The sequence below is a fragment of the Chiloscyllium punctatum genome, chromosome 20 (genome assembly GCF_047496795.1).
Source record: "Chiloscyllium punctatum isolate Juve2018m chromosome 20, sChiPun1.3, whole genome shotgun sequence".
NCBI lineage: Eukaryota > Metazoa > Chordata > Chondrichthyes > Orectolobiformes > Hemiscylliidae > Chiloscyllium > Chiloscyllium punctatum.
The window spans coordinates 74,772,209-74,788,592 of NC_092758.1; the positions used below are offsets into that span (position 1 = coordinate 74,772,209).

The window sequence follows — 16,384 nt, forward strand, 5'->3', positions numbered from 1 at the left end:
TGGAGGGTGACAAGTTTAACTCCACTATTTTAAAAAAACTGAAGAAGGGTCAAAACTGGCAATAATAGACTGGTTAGCCTTATGACAGTAGTAGGGCAAATGCTGGAGTCCATTATAAAGGCCGAATCTTCGGTTTTTTGCTTGGTGTGAGTTGTGTAGAGTTTTATGGATGGTTCTTTTCTGTGAGGCCTTGTCAATTTTCTTGCTTTATCTTATCAGATTGGTCTCCTTCCCTACCTACCCCAGCCTAGGGAGACCTCATGATGATTCCAGCTTCATCTTACGATATGCCATTTGTGGAACAACTCTCCACTCAATGGATTTTCCAGAATTAACTGGTATCCCTTGCCCTGGCACCATCTTTAAAAGCCTAATGAATACCTGGGCAAGCAGTCCAGACCTGCTCTGCAACAATCCTGACATTTGTCCCCAACATGGCAGGCTGGGGAAATCTGCACCCTGTATTACAGACAGGGACCATGGTAGTGCAGATGCGGGGCTTTCTCTTCCCTTAAGACCAGCAGAGGAGGCCCTCAGCATGCCATCCTGGTCTAAGGTTGCCATCTGTGTCACAACAGTCACAATCATCTGTAGGAATGCTCAGTGACAAGGGTCTTTCTCTTTCTGCAGCGTAAGTGCCGCCATCTCCTGTCAGATACCTCATGTTTACTCTATTACTGCTACTGCACCTGCTTCTCAGCAAGGCTGAAGTTCTAGCACTCTCCCTGCAATGCCTGTGACATCTACCCTCACTCACGTCAACAACCCCAACCTCTGGCACCATTGACACCTACGCACTCTCTTGCAACACCTCCCCACCTTCATGGAAAATAACAACTGTGCCACCCTCTTTGATTTCCCATAATGCCTGCTTGTCTCTAATTCCAGGAGGAAAGCAACCCACAGTGGATCAGAAAGAAACAGGAGGGTGGTTGGCTGCTGACTGTGATGCTCTGCATGGCTGACTGACATGGCAGAGTTGTATTGGAAGCTATCCTTCACTTACTGTGCCAGGAACTCCTCTTGACTTGACTGGTGCTATCGACAACCATGACCTTTGTTTCAATGATCAACAGCAAGGTGATATGGAATTAATATGAAACCTGTAGCTCTGGTTGAAATGGTAAATTGAAACAAAGTAATGCAAATCAGGGATGCTATGAGAATCCAGGTAGGCTCACAGTGATTGAGTACTACAACTGCAGGGGATTAGCCTGGAGATGTAGCCTGATACAAGCTAACATCTGGTTTTGTGTTCTAGAGCACAGAGCTGTAGCTTTACATTGATAGTCGCCGCTGCAGACCAAGTGGATTTTGAAGTGCAGTTTGAAATGGATTGTAGCTGTGCCGTGAGGGTTCCTAGAGACTGGCACATATGTATGTGGATGTCGGTTGTGCACAGGGATTTTTTTTTTATTCATTCATGGGATGTGGGCTTGCTGGCCAGCATTTATTGGTGTCCATAGTTATCCTTGAGAAGGTGGTGGTGAACTGCCTCCTTGAATCACTGCAGTTCATGTGCTGTGGGTCTTAGGGAATTCCAGGATTTTGTCCTAGCAGCAATGAAGGTAAGGTAATATATTTCCAAGTCAGGATAATAAGTGGCTTGGACAGCAACTTGCAGGAGGTGGTGATCTGCTAACCTTGTCCTTCCAAATGGAAGTGGTTGTGAGTTTCGAAGGTATTGTCTAAGGAGCTTTGGATTTCTGCACTGTATTGTAAAGATAGTACATATAATTGCTGCATTTTGTCAGCGGAGGAGTGAGTGGATATTCGTGGATATGGTAGTGGACTGCTTTGTCCTGGATGGTGTCCAGCTTTGAGTGTTATTGGACCTGTGCCCATTAGGCAAGTGGGCAACTATTCTATCGCACTCTTGACTTGTGCTTTGTAGATGGTGAAAAAACTTTGGGGAGCCAGGAGGGAAGTTATTAACTACAATTTTTCTAGCCTCTGATCTCTTCTTGCAGACACTGTGTATATGGCAGGCACAGTTAAGTTTCTGATCAGTGTAACTCCAAGGATGTTGATAGTGGGTGTTTTAGTGATGTTAATCATTGAATGACAAGGGGCAGTAGTTAGATTGTCTCTTATTGTTACTTGCCACTTATCAGCCCAAGCCTGGATATTATCCTGTTCTTCATGTACTTGAACATGGATTGTTTCAGTATCTGAGGAGCAAATGGAGTTAGGCCACAGTTAAATCATGATCTTATTGAATGGTGGAGCAGGGTCAAGGAACTGAATGGCCTACTCCTGTTCCTGTATTCATGTGAATGTGCAATGTTGAGCACCAATCTCTGGTGGCCATCCCACTTCTCACATTATGATGGAGGGAAGGTTGTTGATGAAGCAGCTGAAGGTGGTTGACCCTCGGACACTAACCTGAGAAACTCCTGCAACGATGTCCTGGAGCTGAGATGACTGACCATGAATAACTCCAACTACACGCCAGGTACAACTCCAACTAATGGAGGGTTTACCCCGATACCCATTGCTTCCAGTTTTGCAAGAGTTTCTTGATGTCACATGTGGTCGAATGCAGCCTTTGGCTATCAGTTTTACCTCGGGGCTGGAATTCATCTCTTTTGGCAGTGTTTGCACCATGGATATAGTCAAGTCAGAAGCTGAGTAGCTTTGGTGGAACCCAAACTAAGCAGAGCTGAGCAGGTGCTGCTTGATAGCACTGTTGAGGACAGCTTCCCTCACTGTCCTGCTGATTGAGAATAGACTGTGGTAATTGGCTAGGATGGATTTTGTCTTACTTTTTATTTAGAGCAATTTGGGCAATTTTCAAATTATTGATTGCCAGTATTATATTTGGGCAATTTCCAAATTATTGATTGCCAGTATTATAACTGTACTGGAACAGCTTTTGTTTAATTATGCACCACCAGGATTGCTGAACTCAGACCTGACCCATTGATTGTGAGATAATTTAGCTGTCTCTATCACTTGACACTTTTTTTTAAGATTACTTAGTGTGGAAACAGGCCCTTTGGCCCAACAAGTCCACACCGATCTGCCGGAGCGCAACCCATCCAGACCCATTCCCCTACATTTACCCCTTCACCTAACATTACGGGCAATTTAGCATGGCCAATTCACCTAACCTGAACATTTTATTTTTGGACTGTGGGAGGAAACCCACGCAGACACGGGGAGAATGTGCAAACTCCACACAGACAGTCGCCTGAGGTGGGAATTGAACCTGGGTCTCTGGCGCTGTGAGGCGGCAGTGCTAACCACCGTGCCACCCCTTATGCTGTTTTGTATGCAAATAGTCCTGCTTGGTCGCTTCACCAGATTAACGCCTCATGTTTAGGTATGCCTGGTGCTGCTCATGGCATGCCATCCTGCACTTCATTAAACCACGTTGATCCCTTCGCTTGATGGTAATGGCAGAGTGAGGAATATACTGGATCATGAGATTGTGGATTGTGTTGCATTACAATTCTGCTGGTCACGGAACACCACTCCATGGATACCAGTCTTGAATTTCTAGATCTGTTTGAAGTCTATTCCATTTAGCACACTGTTAGTGCCACACAACATGATGCAAAGTATTTTAAATGTGAAGGCAGGACTTTGTCTTCACAAGGACTGTGCGATGGTCACTCTTAACGATACTTGGACATATTGGCAGCAAGCAGATTAGCAAGGATGAAGTCAAGTATGTTTTTCCCTCTTGTTGATTCCTTTACCACCCGTCACAAACCCAGTCTAGCGGCAATGCCCTTTAGGACTCAACCAATTGAATTAGTTGTACTGCTGCCGCCAAGTCTCCCTTGGTGGTGGAAATTGAAATAACCCACCCAGGGTACATTCTGCACCCTTGCCACCCTCACTGCTTCCCCTGTGTTGCTCAACATAGAGAACAGCTGATGGTGGATGGTAATCAGCAGGAGGATTCCTTGCCTATGTTTGGCCTTATGCAATGAGATTTTAGTGTTCAGATTCAATTTTGAGGACTTCCAGGGTACTGACTCCCGACTGTATACCACCATGCTGCCAACTCTGCTGGGTCTGTCCTGTCGATGATACAAGACATATCCAGTGATGATGGTGTCTAGGACGTTGTCCATAAGGTATGATGATGTGAGAATGACCACGTCAGGCTGTTGCTTGACTATTCCACGAGACAATTCTCCCATTTTTGGCATGTGTTCCCAGATGTTGGTAAGGAGGAACTTACAGGGTCAGCAGGAATGTTTTTGTCATTGCTTAAGTTTAGTGGTTTATATAATGCGATGATTGTGAAGCTTGAGATTTTGGAGAAGACTTGTAGCTCAGGTTGTGAAGCTATTTCAGAGGGCAGTTAAAAAATTAGTAAAATGAGACAGGTTTTTTCAACAATGATTTGTCATCGTTTGACCCTTAATACAGATTTCTATTGAATTCAAATTTTGTTTTATTCATTTGTTGGATGTGGGAGTTGCTAGCTGGTCAGCATTTATTGCCTGTCCTTGAGAATGTGGTGGTGAACTGCCTTCTCGAACCGCTGCAGTCTACTTGCTGTGGGTTGACCCACTATGCCGTTAAGGAGGGAATTCCAGGATTTTGACCCAGTGACTGTGAAGAAACAGGGATATATTTCTAAGTCAGAATGGTGAGTGGCTTGGAGGGGAACTTGAAGGTGGTGGTGTTCCCATCTATTGGTTATCCTCGTCCTTCTAGATGGAAGCTGTTGTGGGTTTGGAAGGTGTTGTCTGAGGATCTTTGGTAAATTTCTGCACCGTTGAAGAAATTACACACTGCTGCTACTGAGCATCAGTGGTGGAGGGAGTGGATGCTTGTGGATGCGTTGTCCTGGATGGTTTCGAGCTGCTTGTGTGTTTTTGAGATTGCAATCGGGGAGTATTTCATCACACTCCTAATTTGTGTTTTTTTGATGGTGGACAGGCTTTGGGGAGTCAGGAGGTGTGTTACTCACCACAGTATTCCCAGCCTCTGAACTGCTCTTGTAACCACTCTGTTTATGTGGTGAGTCCAATTGAGTTTCTGGTCAATGATAACCCCCAGGATGTTGATAGTGGAAGATTCAATGCTGGCAACACCACTGAATGTCAAGGAGCCATGGTTAGATTGTCTCTTATTAGTGATGGGCATAGTCTGGCATTTCGGTGGCGCGAATGTTACTTGCCAATTGTCAGGCCAGCCCTGGATACTTTTCCAGATCTTTTTGCATTTGGGCATGAACTACTTCAGTATCTGAGGAGTTGTGAATGGTGCTGAATATTGTGAAATCATCAGTCAACATCGCCACTTCTGATCAGATCTGACGGAGGGAAGGTTATTGATGAAGCAGCTGAAGATGGTTGGACCTAGGACAATATCCTGAGGAACTCTGCAGACAAGTCCATGAGCAGAAATCAATGACTCCAATAACCATGACCATCTATGTGCCAGGTAAAACTCCAAACAGCAGAGAGTTTGCCCCCGATACCCATTGATTCCATCAAGGGCTCCTTGATGTCACACTCAGTCAAATGCAGCCTTGATGTCAAGGGCTGTTATTCTTCTCTCACCTCTGGAATACAGCTCTTTTGTCCATGTTTGAACCAAGGTTGTAATGAGGTCAGGAGCTGAGTCGCCCTGGCAGAATCCAAACTGGACGTCACTGAGCAGGTTATTGCTAAACCAATGCTGTTTTATAGCATTATTGACAACACCTTCCACAACTTTTCTGATGATCGAGAGTAGACTGAGGGGATGGTAATTGGCTGTATTGGATTTGTTATGCTTTAAATTGCATTCAATTCTTGTTGCCATACATGAGGAAGGATATGGAAGCTTTGGAGAAAGTGCAGAAGAGGTTTACCAGGATGCTGCCTGGATTGGAGGATATGAGCTATAAGGAGAGGCTAGAAAAACTCGGATTCTTTTCTCTTGAGCTGCAGAAGCTGAGGGATCAAGTCTGTAAAAGTGAAATGCAGAGAGAAGTAGATGGCCAGAATCTTTTCCCAGAGTTGAAATGTCTAATACTAATGGACATGCATTTAGGTGAGGGGGGCGGGGGTGGGGAAGCTCAAAGGATGTGAGAGAGGCAGGTTTTTTCGCAGAGTTGTAGGAGTCTGGAATGCACTGCACCGCAGTGGTGATGGAGGCTGATATGATAAGGGCATTTAAGGGACTTTTAGCTAAGCACTTGAATATGCAGGAAATGGAGGGATATGGACCGAGGACAGGCAGAACGGTGTAGGTTGTTATTTGGCGTCATGTTCAGCATAACATTGTGGGCCAAAGGGCCCATTCATGTGCTCTGCTGTTCTATGTTTTATGCTTTTTATGTACAGGATATACCTGGGCAATTTTCCACATTGCTGGGTAGGTAACAGTTTTGTAACTGTATTGGTAATGGGAGCAGTAATATCCAGTGTCTCCAATTGTCTTTTGATATCACTAGGACTGAACCAATTTGGCTGAAGACGAGTATCTGGAGGTCAAGTTGAATCATCCACTTGGCACTTTTGGCTTAAGATTACTGTGAATGTTTTGGCCATATCCTTTGCACTGATGTTCTAGGCTTTTCCATCATTTGAGAATGGGGATTTAGTGAATGGAGATTCCACTTCCAATGTGTTGGCTTATTGTCCATTACCATTCTCAACTCTAGATCTGATCTGTTGGTTGTGGGATTGCTTAGCTCTGACTTTTGCCTGCTGCTTATGCCGTTTGGCATACAAGTAGTCATGTTTGGAGGCTTCAAATTGACACTTCATTTTCAAGTGTGCCTGGTGCTGCTTTTGGCATGCCCTCCTGCATTCTCCATTGAATCAGGGTTGATCCCCTGGCTTGATGGTAACGGTTGAGTGGGGGATATGCTGGGCCATGAGGTGCAGACTGTGCTGGAGTACAATTCTGCCATTGATGGATCACAGTGCCTCATGAATGCCTAGTCTTAAATTGTGATATCTGTTCAAAGTCTGTCCCATTTAGCACCGTGATAGTATGACACAACACAATTGAGGTTATTCTCAATGTGAAGGCAGGATTTTGTTTCCGTAAGGACTGTGCGGTTGTCACTCCTACTGATCCTGTCATGGACCAATGTATCTGCATCTGACAGATTGGTAAGGATGTGGTCAAGTATGCTTTAACCTCTTGTTTTCCTCACCATCTGCTGCAGACCCAGTCAAGCAGTTCTGTCCTTTAAGACCCAACCAGCTCAATCAATATTGTTGCTGCCCGAGTCATTCTTGGTGGAGGACACTGAAATTCCCCCATCTAGAGTACATTTTGTGCCCTTGTCAATGTCACTGCTTCTTCCAAGTGTCGTTCAACATGGAGGAGTAGCAATTCATCAACTTAGTGAGGTCAGTACATAGTAATCAGTGGGAGGTCTCCTTGCCCATCTTCAACCTGAGCTATCAGATAAGTCAACGTTGAGGTTTCCCGGGGCAAACCCCTCCCGACTGTATACTTCTGGGCTACCACCACAGCTGAGTCTGTCCTGCCAATGGGACAGGATGTATGCAGGGATGGGCAGCACGGTGGCACAGTGGTTAGCACTGCTGCCTCAGTGCCAGAGACCGGGTTCAATTCCTGCCTCAGGCGACTGACTGTGTGGAGTTTGCACATTCTGTCTCCATGTCTGCGTGGATTTCCTCCGGGTGCTCCGGTTTCCTCCCACAATCCAAAAAAGTGCAGGTTAGGTGGATTGGCCGTGCTAAATTGCCCATAGTGTGAGGTGAAGGGGTAAATGTAGGAGAATGGGTCTGGGTGGGTTGCGCTTCAGCGGGTCAGTGTGGACTTATTGGGCCGAAGGGCCTGTTTCCACACTGTGAGTAATGTAATCTAATCTAATCTAGTAAGGATTAGTGGTGTTTGAAGTACTGTCTGTAAGATATGATTCCATGACTATGACTGTCAAGTCTGTTGCTTGAATAGCCTGTGAGACAGCTTCCCAAAGTTTGGCGCAGGACTTATACACTTAATGGAAAGGTCCTGGGGCGTGTTGCTGAACAAAGAGACATTGAAGTGCATGTTTATAGCTCCTTGAAAGTGGAGTTGCAGGTAGATAAAATAGTGAAGAAGGTGTTTGGTATGCTTTCCTTTATTGGTCAGAGTATTGAGTACAGCATTCTGGATTAGAGTGGTGCTGGAAAAACACAGCAATTCAGACAGCATCCAAGGAGCAGGAAAATCGACATTTCGGGCAAAAGCCCTTTACCTATTCCTGATGAAGGGCTTTTGCCCGAAATGTCAATTTTCCTGCTCCTTGGATGCTGTCTGAACTGCTGTGCTTTTCCAGCACCACTCTAATCCAGAATCTGGTTTCCAGCATCTGCAGTCATTCAGTATAACTATTGAGTACAGGAGTTGGGAGGTCATGTTGTGACTGTACAAGGCATTGGTTAGGCCAGATTTGGAATATTGCATGCAAATCTTGTCTCCTTCTTATCAGAAGGATGTTATGAAACTTGAAAGGGTTCAGAAAAGATTTACAAGGATGTTGCCGGGGTTGGAGGATTTGAGCTATAGGCAGAGGTTGAATCGGCTGGGGCTGTTATCCCTAGAGCACCAGAGGCTGAGGGGTGACCTCATAGAGGTTTATAAAATCACGAGAAGCATGGATAGAATAAATAGACAAAGTCTCTTCCCTGAGGTGGGGAAGTCCAGAACTAAAGGGCATCTGTTTAGGGTGAGTGGGGAGAGGTATAAAAGAGACCTAAGAGGTAACTTTTTCACAGAGCGTGTTACATGTATGGAATGAGTTGCCAGAAGAAGTGGTGGAGGCTAGTACGATTGCAACATTTAAAAGGCATCTGGATGGGTATATGAATAAGAAGAGTTTGGAGGGATATGGGCTAGGTGCTAGCATGTGGGATTGGCTATCTGGTCGGCATGGATGAGTTGGACCGAAGGGTCTGTTTCCATGCTGTATGACTCTATGACTCTATGACTCTCTGCATCTGTGACACTAACCTGCAGATGTTAGTAAGGAGGACTTTGCAGCATCAGCAGGGGTCTATCTGCTTTTCTCTACTCTTGTGTCTAGATTGTGTTTGTGGTCATTCATAGACTCTTAATTGCAGATTTTTTTAAATATTGAATTGAAATTCCACCATCTGTCATGGCAGAATTTGAACCTTGGACCCCAGCACATTACTGAGTCTCTGGATTAATAGTCCAATGAATATTCCAACAGGCCATTGCCTCCGCCTGTACACTTTTTTCTTAGGTAAGGAGTCCAAAATGACACTATTTCTCCAGATATGGTCTCACCCATAAGACCATAAGACCATAAGACATAGGAGTGGAAGTAAGGCCATTCGGCCCATCGAGTCCACTCCGCCATTCAATCATGGCTGATGCGCATTTCAGCTCCACTTGCCAGCGTTCTCCCCGTAGCCCTTAATTCCTCTAGACAACAAGAACCTATCAATCTCGGCCTTGAAGACATTTAGCGTCCCGGCTTCCACTGCACTCCGTGGCAATGAATTCCACAGGCCCACCACTCTCTGGCTGAAGAAATGTCTCCGCATTTCCGTTCTGAAATGACCCCCTCTAATTCTAAGGCTGTGTCCACGGGTCCTAGTCTCCTCGCCTAACAGAAACAATTTTCTAGCATCCACCTTTTCAAAGCCATGTATTATTTTGTACGTCTCTATTAGATCTCCCTTAATCTTCTAAACTCCAACGAATACAATCCCAGTATCCTCAGCCGTTCCTCATATGCTAGACCTGTCATTCCAGGGATCATCCGTGTGAATCTCCGCTGGACACGTTCCAGTGCCAGTATGTCCTTCCTGAGGTGTGGGGACCAAAACTGGACACAGTACTCCAAATGGGGCCTAACCAGAGCTTTATAAAGTCTTAGTAGTACATCTCTGCTTTTATATTCCAACCCTCTTGAGATAAGAGACAACATTGCATTCGCTTTCTTAATCACAGACTCAACCTGCATGTTTACCTTTAGAGAATCCTCGACTAGCACTCCCAGATCCCTTTGTGCTTTGGCTTTATTAAGTTTCTCACCATTTAGAAAGTAGTCCATTCCTATATTCTTTTTGCCAAAGTGCAAGACCTCGCACTTGCTCACGTTAAATTCCATCAGCCATTTCCTGGACCACTCTCCCAACCTGTCTAGATCCTTCTGTAGCCTCCCCACTTCCTCAGTACTACCTGCCTGTCTACCTAACTTTGTATCATCGGCAAACTTCGCTAGAATGCCCCCGGTTCCCTCATCCAAATCATTAATATATAATGCGAACAGCTGTGGCCCCAGCACCGAACCCTGCGGGACACCGCTCGTCACCGGCTGCCATTCTGAAAAAGAACCTTTTATCCCAACTCTCTGCCTTCTGTTAGATAGCCAATCCTCAATCCATCCCAGCAGCTCACCTCGAACACCATGGGCCCTCACCTTGCTCAGCAGTCTCCCGTGTGGCACCTTATCAAAGGCCTTTTGAAAGTCCAGATAGACCACATCCACTGGGTTCCCCTGGTCTAACCTACTTGTTACCTCTTCAAAAAATTCCAACAGGTTTGTCAGGCATGACCTCCCTTTACTAAATCCATGTTGACTTGTTCTAATCAGACTCTGCTCTTCCAAGAATTTAGAAACCTCATCCTTAATGATGGATTCTAGAATTTTACCAACAACCGAGGTTAAGCTGATTGGCCTATAATTTTCTATCTTTTGCCTTGATCCTTTCTTGAACAAGGGGGTTACTACAGCCATCTTCCAATCGTCCGGGACCTTTCCTGACTCCAGTGACTCTTGAAAGATCTCAACCAATGCCTCTGCTATTTCCTCAGCAACCTCTCTCAGAACTCTAGGGTGTATCCCATCGGGGCCAGGAGATTTATCAATTTTAAGACTTTTTAACTTTTCTAGCACTATCTCTTTCGTAATGGCAACCATACTCAACTCAGCCCCGTGACACCCTTTAATTTTTGGGATATTACTCCTGTCTTCCACTGTGAAAACTGACGCAAAGTACTTGTTAAGTTCTCCTGCTATTTCCTTATCTCCCATCACTAGGCTCCCTGCATCAGTTTGAAGTGGCCCAATGTCTACTTTTGCCTGTCGTTTGTTTCTTATGTACTGAAAGAAACTTTTACTATTATTTCTAATATTACTGGCTAGCCTACCTTCATATTTGATCCTCTCATTTCTTATTACACTCTTTGTTATCCTCTGTTTGCTTTTGTATCCTTCCCAATCTTCTGATTTCCCACTGTTCTTAGCCACTTTATAGGATCTCTCTTTTTCTTTAATACATTTCCTGACTTCCTTTGTCAGCCAAGGTTGTCTAATCCCTCCCCGGTTAATCTTTCTTTTCTTGGGAATGAACCTCTGTACAGTGTCCTCAATTATACCTACAAACTCCTGCCATTTTTGCTCTAGTGTCTTCCCGGTTAGCCTCTGCTCAGTACAGTTGCAGTAATGAACAGGCTTTGTGTGAGTTTAGAATGGGTATGAATCTAAAATGTACATTAGGGGCTAAGAATCTTGATGAGGTCACGACGTGGGTAGCTTATAAAGGTGAGGGAAAACATTGTGTTATTATCTCATTGAAAGACAATTAATAAAGTGAAGCACTTTTTAGCAAACATTCGATCGGCATTAGGGAACTGGGTCTTAATTTGTACCAGATTTTCTGTCAGAAGCTCAATAGGGGTGTTATATTTCTCAAAATAGTTACTCAACATCCCTTTTAAATAATCCATAACATTAAAAGACATTTTCCTCTTATGTATATTACTGAACTCTATATAGCATATTCTGTTTGCGTTTAAAAAAAGGGTATTGTTGGTAACAGTACATATTAATTCACCTTATTAATTGTCTTTCAAGATTCTTAGCTTCTAATGTACATTTTTGATTATATCCATTCTAAACAAACACACAGCCTGTTCATTACGATATTTTGTGCAGGCACAATTAATTATTTTATCTGTTTGTTGGCGTTCAGATTGGTACCTACTAATCTACTCCCTTTCTCAACTGCATAGGGTAAGGTATTATTATAAGCTATCCACGTATCCTTTTTCAATAATTCCTGTAAGTTTTTACTTCAGAAACCTTTAAACCAACTTCATCTATTGGAATTATTTGAAAACCCAATATCACATCTGAGGTTTTTCATAGAGTACTCCCATTGGTTAATTGCTGAAACTGACAACCCAATATATTTGGTTATCTCCTTTCTTGAATGAATTGTACACTATGAATCCAAGATGGAACCTTTCCCTGGTTAACTTGTTGCAGATTCTGCCTAAGTTGTTCAATTATCCAATTGCCATAAACACTACACAGGGTCTACACTGCTCTGTCTCTCACCATCTGTTACTTTTTTAATATGTTGATTTATAGTCTTGCATGTCCTTCTAATGTTGTAACCATATAATTATCAGCTTTATTTTCAACTAATTCCCCTTTTGCATTCAATTGGTTGTTCATATTCATCTGAATCAACACTTGTTTAACCTTTTGTGTTAAAACTAAGTTTATTATCCAAATTTGTTAAATCAAATGTATTAACTGTCGACATGTTCGCTGTTGTTAAATTACTAAGCAATTCTCTTTTTTACTGATGATTTGATTGAAAATTTCCTTTCCTCCACTATTCCCTGTTTCTCGATCCAATAACATCCGAGTTAAGTGAAAATATCAATCCTTAATTTGGGAAGGGCTCACTTCTAGTAATGAATTCAGCTATGTCTAACATTATTTTCAGGCCTAAGGAAAAGTTAAAACAAGTTCTCCTAGTGTTGTAGCTACTTAATCTAATTAAGCTAGTTAAGAAAACTGGCTAGATCAAGTTCTTGAAGGCATTATGTTATAAAAGATAGGCCTAAAGTATACCCAGCAATGAATGTGACCAAGTGTGACTAAGCACTGAGAATTGAGGTAACTCTGGGAGATTATGCAAGTGAGGGAGAGAGGCATTGCTGCATCTTGTTCTGGTCGTTTTGGTAAGGGGCTGCTTTGTAGTCAAGGTGCTGCTAGTTAGGTCTAAGAGCAGGTCCGGGTGAATACTAGATTTAGTTGAGCAGGGCAAGCAGCAACAAGGTAAGAGTAAGGTAAACCTTTTCTTTCCCTATGTCTGCTAGTCATTAAAGGGGCAGAGATGTCAGTCAATGGAGTGATAGGGTCTTCCAGTCAGACGTGGGAGTTCAGCGAGCAGTGTCTATATCTGCAAGAAGTGTGTCTAGTGGCAGCCCCTCTCAGACCACATGGATCGGTTTAAGCAGCAGTTGGAAGAACTGAGGAGCATGCAGGAGACAGTGTGTGTTAGATAGTAGCTTCAGGGAGAAGATCACACTGCAGGTCCCATCAGGTGGATGGGTGACCGCTAGGAGAGGTAGGAAGGGGGTGCAGGAGTCTCCTATGGCTGTCCTCTCTCAAACAAGTATACCATTATTGGGGTTAAAGTCTTTCAGGGGAAAAACAGCAGCAGCCAGGTTTGTGGCACCATAACACTGCTGTAAAACAAGGTATGGCAAATTCCAAGTGAGCAGTTGTGGTCGGGAACTCTAGTCAGGGGCACAGGCATTTCTGTGGCTGCAAGCAAGACTCTATGATGGTGTGTTGCCTCCCTGGTGCCAGGGTCAAAATGTCTCAGAGCAGTTGCAGCAAATACTCGAAGGGGAGTATAAACAGCCAGAAGTCATTGTACCCATGAGTGAATTAAAAGAAGTATTGTTATAGAGGGAGTGCAGGAATTGATTCCTGGGATACCGGGTTTGTCATATGGAGAGGGATTATTTTGATTATATCTGTACTCACTGGAATTCCAAAATCAGGAGTCACAGTCATAGAAAACCTTTTTAGACTCAGCTGAGGAGAAATTTCTTCACCCATTGGGTGATCCTATGGAATTTGCTACCGCAGAAAGCGGTCAACGCAAAACCATTGTGTGATTTCAAGAAAGTATTTGACACAGCACGTAAGGCTAAAGGGGTCAAAGGCTACAGGGAAAAGTGGGAACGGGCTGTTTGGTTGGATGATCAGTGATGATCATAATAAATGGTGGAGCAGACTTGAAGGGATGAATAGTCTACTTCTGATTCTATTTTCTATATTTCTGAGAGTTTGGAAGAGTTGGAGGGCATCTTTTTCTCTTGTATGGAATTCTAGCAGGACTGGGCAAACTGAATGCTGGGATTATGTTTTCTCTGGACAGTGGATTCAGGACAAGACATCGTGAGACTGAAAGCAGTAGAAATTTATTCAATAGAGAATTCCACTGTCTCACCACCCTTCTACTGAGGTCGTCACTGATTATATTTAAGAAATAAATAGATTTCTGGAGGCTATCGGTATCACTGAGTTTGGGGAGAGCACAGGACCATGGTGGTGAGATCTAGGATCAACCATGGCCATGTTGAATGACAGGGGTATGTTGATTGCTGAATGACCTTCTCCTGCTCATGCTTTCTTTATTTTCATTTTAACTACACATATCACTTTACTACCTATGTCTAAATATAGTGTTGATGTACTGTTTGCAAATGTGTGGTATCCAACAGTGGACTTTTTAGATTTGAGCTTTAAGTAACTGTTTTATACAGCTGGTATAAGAAATTTTACTTTTGCTCCTTTGAATTGTTGGACTATAATATAAACTTGCCATATTTTTTAATGTCTGTTTAGGGCAGTGTGGAACACTGTATAATTGGTGTGATGATCTTAGCTGAACTTACACAGGAAATGAACATGGTATGTATGCATTTCTCATGATAATTTGCATAGTTTGAAGAGTAAGAACAGAATCCCTGCAGGCTAATCGGCCCAACAAGTCACGTCGCACCTCACCCAGACCCATTTTCCCCTACCCTATCCCTGTAATTCTGCCATTTTCATGACTAATGAACCTAATCTGCTTATCACTGGACACTAGGTAATTTAGCATAGCCAATCCACCTAACCTGCACATCTTTGGATTGTGAGAGGAAACTGGAGCACCCGACAGAAACCCTCGCATACGCAGGGAGACCGTGCAAACTCCACACAGAGGCTGGAATTGAACCCGGATCCCTGGCGCTGTGAGGCAGCAGTGCAAGCCACTGTGCTGCCTCATTAGTAGACTTTTGTAGCTCTGCACAAAGTGTGTCAAGATCATGTGCAACACTCATACCAAGCAATTTAGCAATGTTTGGACTAAGATGGGGAACAGGATGATCTGAAATAGCAGAAGGAATAGAACAATTAAATTATTTTTCTCTCCATTAATAATATGATTTTCAATCTGATCATAATATAAACATAACAAATGAATTAATAAAGTCCTGCACAGTGCAGCTTTTCAAACAAAGCCAAACATGGCTCAAGGTCTTCCCTCGGATCAAGTTTCACACTCACTTGGCAGAGATTTGAGAACCATTCACTCACCCACTCTGGCCAGGGAAAGAAGGAAACATTTTCTGACTTCAGAACAGGGCAAAATGTAGCTAGAATCGAGGTTTATCTAGGCACCTGAATGTTGACTTACTTTGTTTTGTGAATATTATATTGCAGGCTGATTCAACGAGACCATTATCCAAGCAGCGACGAACAGCCACCTCATTTCGTGATGTGTGTTTACGAGAAATATTCACTTTGGCCTGTACATTACTGAGGGAGGTAAGACGATATTCAGTCCAACAACTTGGGGGATAACCTGAATTCACAAAACATGCTTTATTACTTTGGACTCCTGTGCACAGATACCATAAATTGTTTATTATACTTGTCTGTAGCCCAAAAGATATTTGATTTAGTTTGGAATATAGTGCAATAATAATATTTTTAGTTTTATCTGGTATTCTATTGGCATCCACCAGACACAGCTAAATTAATTGAGTTTTTGAAAAATAAAAACCTAATATGTGTTTAAGAGTTTAATCAGGACTGCTTGCAACCAAATGCATGGTAGCTTAGTAGAGACATTTGTTAGGAAAATATTATTTCCCACAAATTAATGTGGGTCTGTTTCAGCTTCTCCCTAAAACAGTTTAGTTTATTTAGCTTCCATTTCTTGATTGCTTCTGTAATGTATATACCATTCTCCAAATTATAAAATAAAGAATAAATGGTATCATGGCCAGAAACAGAAATGCAACCAGTCTCTTCTGCTTTAATTTTCTAATGAAGATTTGCAAAGAAAGAAAAAGGAAAGTTATTTAAATTTAACTCTGATGTGGTGGTGTTGAACTGGGTTGGACATGGTCAAAAATTGCACAACACCAGGTTATAGTTCAACAAGTTTATTTGAAAAGACAAGCTTTTGGAGCCTCGCTCCTTCAGGTGCTAGTGAGAGAGGGAGAGCTTAACTAATCTGAAAACACTATTTGTGGGGTGCATTCTTATTGCCTACTACTGAAAATAGGATAAAGTGTCTTCAGGAATAAACTAAGATATTTGTTGTATTTTATCTATGGTCAACATTGT

General features: G+C 43.0%; 1 protein-coding gene across 1 annotated transcript in view; it reads left to right on the top strand.

Moving 5' to 3' along the window:
* The window catches only part of LOC140491822 (ran-binding protein 17-like), a 235,240-nt gene that overhangs the window by 194,918 nt on the left and 23,938 nt on the right, over nucleotides 1-16,384 (top strand). The window contains exons 6-7 of the mRNA XM_072590217.1: nucleotides 14,609-14,674; nucleotides 15,473-15,577. Of these exons, the coding sequence (XP_072446318.1) occupies nucleotides 14,609-14,674; nucleotides 15,473-15,577 (171 nt within the window). The remainder of the gene's footprint in view (nucleotides 1-14,608; nucleotides 14,675-15,472; nucleotides 15,578-16,384) is intronic.